The sequence below is a fragment of the Oncorhynchus mykiss genome, chromosome 27, assembly GCF_013265735.2.
Source record: "Oncorhynchus mykiss isolate Arlee chromosome 27, USDA_OmykA_1.1, whole genome shotgun sequence".
NCBI lineage: Eukaryota > Metazoa > Chordata > Actinopteri > Salmoniformes > Salmonidae > Oncorhynchus > Oncorhynchus mykiss.
This window is the reverse complement of record NC_048591.1, coordinates 8282529-8292482: the sequence shown is the minus strand read 5'-3', so window position 1 is coordinate 8292482 and position 9954 is coordinate 8282529. Positions and strand designations below refer to the sequence as shown.

General features: G+C 43.3%; 2 protein-coding genes across 3 annotated transcripts; one reads left to right on the top strand and one right to left on the bottom strand.

The window, feature by feature from the left end:
- Positions 1–296: 296 nt before the first annotated feature.
- LOC110507457 (biogenesis of lysosome-related organelles complex 1 subunit 3-like) lies at positions 297–5035 on the bottom strand. The gene is made up of 2 exons (XM_036965591.1): positions 4859–5035; positions 297–4492 (listed from the first exon to the last, which is right to left on the bottom strand). Exon 2 carries the CDS (start codon positions 4478–4480, stop codon positions 3881–3883), a length of 600 nt encoding a protein of 199 aa, XP_036821486.1. The 5' UTR covers positions 4481–4492; positions 4859–5035; the 3' UTR covers positions 297–3880.
- Positions 5036–5157: 122 nt separating this feature from the next.
- On the top strand, positions 5158–9813 carry LOC110507456. 2 transcript variants are annotated; one of them, XM_036964864.1, is made up of 4 exons: positions 5158–5386; positions 6296–6764; positions 6873–7139; positions 7335–9813. In XM_036964864.1, the coding sequence occupies exons 2-4, from the start codon at positions 6353–6355 to the stop codon at positions 7781–7783; spliced, it is 1128 nt and encodes a 375-aa protein (XP_036820759.1). In that variant the 5' UTR covers positions 5158–5386; positions 6296–6352; the 3' UTR covers positions 7784–9813. The 2 variants fall into 2 exon arrangements, with proteins under 2 accessions (XP_036820759.1, XP_021443134.1); XM_021587459.2 differs by having other exon boundaries at positions 5159–5414.
- Positions 9814–9954: the final 141 nt, after the last annotated feature.

Here is a 9954-nt window from a genome sequence, read left to right as displayed (position 1 = left end):
TACTCCCTTTTTCAATTACAATCTTTTCTCATCGCTGCAACTCCCCAACGGGCTTGGGAAAGGCGAAGATCGAGTCATGCATCCTCCAAAGCATGACACGCCAAACCGCACTCCTTAACACCTGCCCACTTAACCCAGAAGCCAGCTGCGTCAATGTGTCGGAGGAAACACCGTTCAACTGACGACTGAAGTCAGCCTGCAGGAGTTGCTAGAGCGCGATGAGCCAAGTAAAGCCCCACCGGCCAAACCCTCCGCTAACCCGGACGACGCTGGGCCAATAGTGCGTCACCCTATGGGACTCCCAGTCACGGCCGGTTGTGACACAGCCTGGGATCGAACCCGGGTCTGTAGTACTGAGATGCAGTGCCATAGAACGCTGTGCCACTCGAGAGGCCGCATACGACTTTCTAAACAGGATGGTCACCATGCCTTTCTCAGAGCCTGAGATGTTCCCTGACTCCAAATGCAGAGCTTTTAAAACCTTCACTGACAGCCATCTAGAGTCTGACTGGTGGAAAGTTATTAAGAGAGGAAAACACAGGGCTGGGAAGTTCTCTGCATTTGAAAAGGGTAGGCTTGATGACAACCTTGTGCCGTTCACTGGAAAGGGTCAAAGCGAGACAGAGACACTAGAAAAAGGCGTCCGTTGGGAGACCTGTGCCAAGAAAGTCAAGGTGCTAACAAATGAGGCATGACACGCCATGTATACCAAATGCAACCCTCTTCATGTTTATCTTATGGCGAACCATGTGCATATGAAAAGGATAATAAACTCTGGAGGGGTGACAGTCATCGTCATGGATGCAATGAATTATGCTCAGAGATCATCTGGAGACTGAAAGGTTCCTTAAGGTAGACTTCCAGTGTTGTCCAGGTTGACTGTACACAGTCTGAACTGATCCAATCCATTAAAGTAAAACTGGCTTGGGTTAGAGCAGGAACCAGCCTGAGAGACAGGGCCAAGTCAAAGCCATCTGCGGATTGGAACAGTAATCAGTATGCACAGAGGACATCTGCAAAGAGGTACGTTAAAAATAAGAATCTTTATGCTGTTAGAATTATTAAGCTAGTGTATCATGGAGGTCAGTATACAGTTTCATGCATAGATCATTATTATGGCATTTACGTAACTCATTTAGCCAAGTCCATCAGTGTATCAAATGAATTTTGAAATCAGACAGATCAGTCACAACAGAACCCAATGCACCCGTAAAATAATTGTTTGACAGTTTCCCTCAGTCTGCTGCTATTGTGTACTTGTTAACATGCAAAAATGGCAAGTCAGTGACCTTGAAATGTTCTGTTTCAGGAGCGATGTGTGCTAATAGCGCTCAGCTCACAAGCGTGGCATTCATAGCAGCAGACTGCATACGGTACAGTCCCTTGCGAGCAATCACAAATGGTGTAACTTCCCACACGCCATAACCTTTTCCATTAACCCCCGGTGCCCATTAGAATGACGACCAACCATGTCCAATGGCACCATTCAAAATACACTCACCTGCCAGTTTATTAGGTACATCGTTCCTACAGACAGTGAGTCATGTGGCCGTGGCTTGCTATATAAAGCAGGCTGACAGGCATTCAGATACTGTTAGAAAGGCCTAAACAGCTTTAAGCGTGGTATGATCGTCGATGCCATGCGCCCCGGACCCAGTATCTCAGAAACGGACACCCTACTGGGCTTTTTACACACGACAATGTCTAGGGGTTACCGATAATGGAGCGACTGTGGCAGTCCTGTGGGCGAAACAGCTCGTTGAAGAGAGAGGTCGAAGGAGAATGGCAAGAATCGTGCAAGCTAACTGGCGGGCCACAAACAGACAAATAACGGCAAAGTATAACAGTGGGTTGCAGAACGAAATCTCGGAACGCACAACTCGCCGTTCCTTGTCACGGAGGGGCTATTGCAGCAGATGACCACACCGGTTTCCACTCCTATCAGCTGAAAACAAGAAGCGGCTCCAGTGGGCACGTGATCACCAACACTGGGCAATTGAGGAGTGGAAAAACACTGGAACATGACAGCGAGTTCAGAATACTTGAGTGGCCTGCGCAGTGGGCAGACTTCAACCCAATAGAGCTGGATGGGCTGTTTGCAGAATGAATGTACCGCCATCCAATCTGCAGCAACTGCGTGATGCCATCACGTCCGCATGGACCAACATCCCGGTGGAACATTTCAGCTAAAAACAAGAAGTAACTCCAGTGGGGACGCGATCACCAACACTGGACAATTGAGGAATGGAAAAACATTGCCTGGACCAACAAATCCCAGGTTCTGTTACGTCATGCTGATGGCAGTCAAGGTTTTGGCATTAGCAGCATGAGTCCCTGACCCCATCCTGCCTGGTGTCAACGCTACAGGCTGGTGGCGTAATGGTGTGGGAAATGTTTTTATGGCACAAATTTGGTCCCTTGATACCAACTGAGCAACATTTCCATTGTCCGAAAACATCTGTCTGTTCTTGAGGCAAAGCGGGGTCCGACCCGGGTACTAGATTGGTGTACCTAATAAACTGGCCAGTGAGTGTATATGTCACACAATGTCATGTCTGCATTGTTCTCTGGATGGAAAAGTTAATCTTGCCAATGAAATACCAACAGCTGCTGACAGGGAGTCAACTTGATGGAGCATCTCTAGTTAATTGGAGCAGCAGTGAGATCTAGCTAGCTACGTTTGCTCTGACTACCCAGCTAACTAGCGATTACCATTAGTGAAAAAACACGATTTAGCTTAACTTGCTAAGAAAACACTAACTAGCTGTTTGCAGATGTAAGAAACACAAACTAATATTGTAATTATAGAATGCATGTGGATTTATATTAAGATCAAAGTGGAAACAACATCATTGTCATCAACATTGTTCATGTGCTGCATTGACCATACAGACTGAACGAAAGTGTCGCGTGGTCAAGCAAAAATAAATGCTCTCCTTAGGTGACAGGAGGTGGGACTAGGTCTGTGTGGAAAGCGGCGTGGAAAGAGAGAGAGCGGAGGGATGACTCAAGTAGCGGAGTAAACTATAAAAATGGACGTTACACACAGCATATCACATTTAACAAACCAAACATTAAAAATACCGTTATAGAAGGTAAAGTAAAAACCCAAACCGGTATATAGTAAAATACGGTATACCGCCCAGCCCTAGTGAGATCAGACATGCCCTTCAGATGACCTTGGGAGAATGGATCACTTTCAGTTCGCACTTCCTGGGTGCCATGCCAAATGCTCAGTCTCACCCGAAATGTCAGTGACTGCAAAAATAATGGCTAATCAAACCCCCCGGAATCCCATTGGATAAAAAAAATTATCTTCAATTTTGTAACACTTTTTTATCTTTGGAAGGATTGCACTGTATCTTAAATTGTATTAACCATTTCTTCAAATGTTCTCTAAAGTAGAGGCCTAGTTGCGGTTCAATGACTGAAATGTGAATACAGCAACGCACAATGATAACAACCTAGAATTCAATGTTGTCATTGTTTCGTTAGCAAATGGGGATTCTGTAGTTTCTTCAACTCTAGGCCTACGCAAAAAATGACCACAGCGGTCGCATCCCTTGCAGTGCCTTGCTGACACCACAAGAGTGGGCTATGCACTAGGCCTACACAAGGTTTGGTGCATTGGAAAATACAGAGATTGACTAGACATCTCATGTGCTTGTGAACAGCTAAATACTTGAACGTATGATCGAGAGCAATTAGCAATCCTTTATGGCCAACTACACTGAATAAGCTATCTGAATAACATGGAGCAGTAATAGTATAATGGCATGTATAATTTATTCACCTAATACAAGTGCCTTTTACAAATAACGATACTCCCAAGTCCATTGTTTAGCCTACATAATACATATGAAACAATGAATGTGGCACATCACTGTCCGAGAATAGGGGTAGTGGGAGAGGAGGGGATGGTAATATCGGGGAGTAGATAACAGCTGGTGATAATGTCTATTTCCTCTGAGACGGACTTGAGGTCGTCCAGAATGAGTCGGATGCTGTGGGAGGCGTTGATGATGCCGTTCTGGGAGCTGTTTAGGTGGGTTGTGGCCATGCGTATCTCCTTTGTGGCATTACCATACACCTGTTTGATGGTCTGGGGCACATCCGTGCACAGACGTGCATTGCTCTCCTGTAATTTCAGCTGGAGTAAAGTGTTGTAGTAGAGCCCACTGTGTTCAGGCCTAGACACAACCAACTCCTCTACCGCAGACGGAATGTCAGGGTTATCTCTGATCACAAGCAGGGGAGTTAAGTCCTTGCGTAATATTTGTGGGTTTTCAGAGCTTGCAGGAATGACACATTTACGTACTCTCTCAACCTCCCCCTCGCTGTCAGTCTCAGATGCTTCCCCTGGTACCTTTTGCCCTCCGGCTGTTGAATGTGGAGAGAGGGAGGTGATGTATACCTCATCATCTGAGTCGGTCTCTGACGCCTCGCCTTGCACCACTATCTGGTATTTGTCACTTGCCATTACACCACACCATATAAATACACAAGATAATTGTGAAGGCCTACAGTAGAAAATATAATATTTTATGGAGAGGCACAGTTTAATGGAACAGTGAAGCATGTTCTGGTGGTATGCATTGTTTAATGGAACTGTTGCAGAATCAGATGATGCCTGGGTGCCCATCGGAATGTGCCTCCTTCCCAAATTTGGTCACTAGCCCAAATATTTTTTTTGTGCGAGATGATAACCATCGAAAGGCGCCCCCCGTTTAATCATGTTATGAAATGTAAGTATTTGGCTTGTTATGTTAATCAATCTACGTTAAATCAATTCACAAATGCCAATATAGATAGCTAGCCTGCTATTATTCGAAAAATGTATGTAAAACAAATGATCATACCTCTGGTCCTGCAAAAAAAAAGAATCACATGAGCACCCGGAAGTCGGTCAAAACACTCTCTCACTAGGGTTGATCCAAACTAAGTACCGCACATATTCGCTAATCAGTACACCTAGATGTCTGTTAAATCCGACTAAATTGAACATTGAGATGATGTGTAGATCTGAGTATCTGCGCAGATCCTCACAAAGTCTAACCCTCGTGAATATGCAGTACGATTCTTGACCAATCAGAGTAGACACCGAACGACATGTGACATTTGGAACGTCAACCATATGCAGTCATTGGCCGTGTTCGAGAACATCAAAATCGTAATGTATCATGGGTAAATGGTGAATGACTGATTGATCTACAAATTACAATGAGTCGTTATTTATGACGGACGGTGATTTGTAGATCAATCAGTCGGCAGTCTCCTCCACTGTCGGCTGCAATGTCGAACAAGACTATTGATGTCAACAAACCCCATATGATCGTGCGACGCAAGCAAGCTTCCTAGACGCAGCGTAAAATATTTTGTGATGAAGATATGAAGTGCCATCTGTAGTATTTACAGTAAGCGCTATTTTATGGTTATTAAATTATAATAATAGTTTGTGCATGAAAAAAAAATACATCGCCGCAGTGTTCTGTAAGAAATTACATTCTTCATCGTCAGCATTCGCCGTCACGGCCACTGCAACACAGCTACGGTCACCCAGCAGCCAGTACAAGCTAGTTAAGTTAGGTTGTCAGTGGTCAGACTGTTGATGACTAGTTATGAGTGTCTGACTGTATGGTGTGTGATGTAACGTTAGTTGTCTGTAATTTCCATTATCAGTTTTATTTTAAGTACTTCCCTGTACCAAAAGGGAACGGCTATTGCATATGTATTTTTTTTTGTCGCTGTAGAAAGCGTTATGTTCTTGTATGTGTGCATAAATTCGTATCGCACACAAACTAACGTTACCCAGCTCATCATGTCTCATCTGAGTGGAATTTACGTGGGAAAGTCGTGATTTGCTGTTGGGTGAACTTCAAAGGGACTGGAGAAGAAACTGTCACTGTACTCTTGTGTGAATGTCGTAATTAACATCTCTGGATTGGTTTATTTCACAATCTATTCCTGTCATTTATATCCAGTATCTATTTTGGATGCTGTTGTGACTCATATTCTCCCATAATGAGGTTTCATATTCCATAGATTTTTTTTTTAACCCACCATTGTTCCTGTGTTGAATACTAGCTTATTATAATGCAACTTGAATGCTGCTCTTTGATGCATATTGCTACAGCATTTTATTTCAGTCGAAAGTCTAACATTTATTTCAGGCCATTTTATTATAATCATTTGGGCTATCCCTCAGTCTACCTCTAACGTAGAGAAATTATCTTAGCCTACATTATCATGTGGTACTTCAACCTTTTTCCATGTGTTCTTGTTTACTCCCATCCAGGAGGAGCCCAGGGGCTGCTACCAGAGCATGTACACCCAGTGAGGGTCAGGAGAGACCATGGACCTGAGTGAGAGGAGGCCCAACAAGTGGTGGACAGAGTCGGACACCTTCGCCATGCTGGCCCTCATCGAGCAGCTGGACCTGGTGCATGAGCTGGATAAGAAGCGCCAGCGAAACGACTCGCACTTCCGCCGCCTGCGCTACAGCCTGGCCAAGCGGGACATCCACTTCACTGTCAACCAGATACGCAACCGCTGGAAGAGCCTCAAGCACAAGTACCGCAAGATCAAGACGGCAGGATACCGTAGCGCCGCTGCACGCCTGTCCACCATCGAGTCGTTCCGTTACTTTCGTATGCTGGACCGCATGCTGGCCAGGAGGGCCCGGGTGGGGGCCCCAGTGCAAGGCATTGCAGATGGACACAATATGGTGGTGTTGACCCCTTCAGACCTGGAGGATCATACTGATGGTACTACTTTCTGGCTTTAGGATTATTATACATTTATTATTTTACATTAAATAATTGTAAAGAAGTGTATGCTTTGTGTTGGCCTGCTCTGCTCACCCTTCTTCTCAGGTGATGTTGCTCAGCCCGAATCTGCGGCCCCTTGGCAGGACAGCCTGGCTCCAGCTCTAGAGGGAGAAGCAGACGAGACCAATGCCATCCCAATAGTGGACAACGCCAGCACTCCGGGCTGGGCCTTGAAGTCAGACGAGATAATCACTTTGGGTCTGTCTGGAGAGTATCTTTACCCAGTGAAGAGAGAGCCACATTCAGTACCCTCTTTACATGATGGTGAGGGAGCTAGGGACCCCACTGGCTGCAGTCCACAAGAACAAACTGGTGAGTGCTTTTATAACTGAGTGGCTACATGACCATCTATATTCTATGTAATTAATGTGTTCTTTTTAACTAATATGTAATTCATCTGTTGGAATTTTACTTTGTACTTATCAATTGTTTAAAGCTTTGGATAATAAATATTACAGCGATAACCTAAAACAAATACAAGTTGTCCTGCTGTTCATTTCTCCGCAGGCACTTGTGAGGACACCAGCACCCTGATCCTCCAGCAGCTCACCATCCTGAACCATCAGCTAGGGGAACAACTCGCTGAGCAAAGGGCCTTCCATTGCAGCATGCTGGGTATGATGGACCGACAGATAGAGGTCCTGGAGCAGCTCTCCAACTTCTCCACAGGCCGCCAGGTCAAGGCCGAACCCGATGACAGTAACACTCCTATCAGCCAGCAGGTCCACAACTCCCTGGTGCGCATCTTGAGAGGAATGGAACAGGTCCAAACCCAAGGACACCAGCAATGCTCATGCAAGGCCTACCCCTCACAGCCTACATCTCCCTCCTGGACAGTCTCTCTGTTGGAGGTCCAGAATGAATCGCCCTCCAGGGATGAGAACTCAACTAGTGACACATCCAACCCTCAGCCCTCAGACCATGGGCGTCCTGAACCTCAAGGACCATCCCCCTAGGAGCAGCTTCCCACTTCCCCACAGAAGGGGGTTTTGCTTAACGGACTCTCAAACAAGTTCCAGCACAACTGAGTGCTCTTGAAGCTTCATCCTGACAGAGGAGAGCATACACTCTTAGGAAAAAATGGTTTCAAAAGGGTTCTTTAGTTGTCCCCATAGGAGAACCCTTTTAGGATCCAGGTAGAATCGTTTTTGGTTTCAGGTAAAACACGTTTTTTCCATGTAGAACCCTTTTCAGAGGGTGGTTCTACCTGAAATGGTTCTACCTGAAACCAAAAAAAGGTTATTCAAAGGGTTATTCTATGGGGACAGCCGAAGAATTGTTTCAGGTTCTGGATATAAACTTTTTTTCTAAGAGTGTTGAATACAAATATATGGGTGCTTACATTTATGAGGGACTTGTCATTTTGAGAATGTATTGTAAAAAAAAAAAGAAAAAAAAAGGTGTTTGTTTTTTATTCCAACTTCTCTTCTTCAGTTTAATTTTGTCATCTCCAAATGTTTTAATGTACAGAAGTGAATAATCTGATGTTTTAATCAGATATATTTTAAAGTCTACAATCTAGAGAATTTTGACAAACCTTAGCGCAGATGTTTATTTACTCTAGTCAAGAAGAGAGATTCCAATTCGCCAGCAATCATCCACTGAAACTTGCTTCCCCAAATTATGTTTAAATGTATGTTTTCTTAACTCATACACATTCATGTGGAAGCTGGTCAAGCAAATGCTTTATCCAAATATCTCCTCTTTTCTAAATGTTCCTTTTCCTAAACATATATTGGATATTTTGGTGACTTCATTTCTATATTGAAGACTTGTTTTAAACAGGGACTTTGTAGAACTCCATTTGCACAGCTGTTTGCATAGTCATGGATACACATGGCTGCTTTAATTTAGGTCAGTGAATGGGTTTTACTTCGCTTTAGCTTTGCTGAAGCTGAGAGGTACTGTAGTGTGTAAGTGCAATATGGTAATGAAGTCTACATTTGAAATCTCACAAGAGAGTCATCCCACATCATCCATCACTTAATTTGTGTCTTGGAATTGTATTACTACATCTTGGCAGTACTGCAATTTGGCATGTTTTGCTTGTAATTTGTTACCTGTCTTAAGCAAGAATTTTGCTAGGACTGTTTGGGAGTGGGGAGGGGAAAACTGAAAATTAGCTGTTATTGGCAGAGAGGTTTGGAAGTTGTGCTGCATTCAGTACATTTTTACTTTCTGGAACATTCAATTGAATGAAAATGATGCTGTACTGAACGACTAGTCAAAAACGGGGAGGGGTTGGGGAACGCTGTCAACATGGCCAATTTCAGGCAGTCTTTTCAAACAGCTCTTACATTAAAAAGCATTATCATGATTTTCACAATTTCACAGTATTATTCCAACCTCATAGTGTGAAAATATATATAAGACACCGGAAAATCACGTTTTTGATCTCACTGCGACTTTTCTCTCAAAGTTATTTTAATACATGACTTCCAGCTTCAATCAGAACTTGTATCAAGTCCATTGATATTTAGTTATTTAGTGTAATGTATTTGATGCACCTTGACATTAAACCTAATCCAAATGAGAACAATAAAAAGAGGCATACTTGTGGTGATAGTCTTATTTATGGACTGAAACGTGCCTGGAAATGTCATTGATACTATTGTATTTGTAAAAGTGAATAATGAAATATTCACTGTAATGGAAGGACTAGTTTCATTTATGAATTGCAAATCTAATCAGTAGCTTTAGCCATTGTGGAATTAGACATGAATGTTGCAATGTACATTGTAGGCCTACTTCAAAAGGAAAATATGATGTACATTTATTTCAAATGCAAGCTTTTTTTGCGGCTCAATTATTTGAGCTCCCTTTTTCAGCATCAGACACTCCAAGATCTCCAAACTGTTTTATAGTATACTCTAATAACCCGAAGCAATACCAGATCCCGGAATACCAATATACCTTTATCATAACATTGAAGCTGTAACAAAAAGTAGCCTAAAATGAGAAAATATTCAATAAAACATGAATTGTGTTTCTTTTTACGTTTTCTGTGTTCCCAGACTGAAAATGTGCATCACCTCACCTATTGCGAGCATATCTCTGTCCTCATATAACCTGTCAAATTTAAAGGACATGTATTGAAATGATGTGATGGTCTTAAAATATGAATAAG

What these genes read in the sequence shown, in the direction of transcription:
- LOC110507457 (XM_036965591.1), bottom strand. Translation starts at nt 4,480, where the DNA reads ATGGCAAGTGACAAATACCAGATAGTGGTGCAAGGCGAGGCGTCAGAG.
- LOC110507456 (XM_036964864.1), top strand. Translation starts at nt 6,353, where the DNA reads ATGGACCTGAGTGAGAGGAGGCCCAACAAGTGGTGGACAGAGTCGGAC. An exon ending in CCTGGAGGATCATACTGATG is followed by an intron (nt 6,765 to 6,872) that starts GTACTACTTTCT and finishes CCTTCTTCTCAG; the next exon opens with GTGATGTTGCTCAGCCCGAA. An exon ending in CAGTCCACAAGAACAAACTG is followed by an intron (nt 7,140 to 7,334) that starts GTGAGTGCTTTT and finishes ATTTCTCCGCAG; the next exon opens with GCACTTGTGAGGACACCAGC.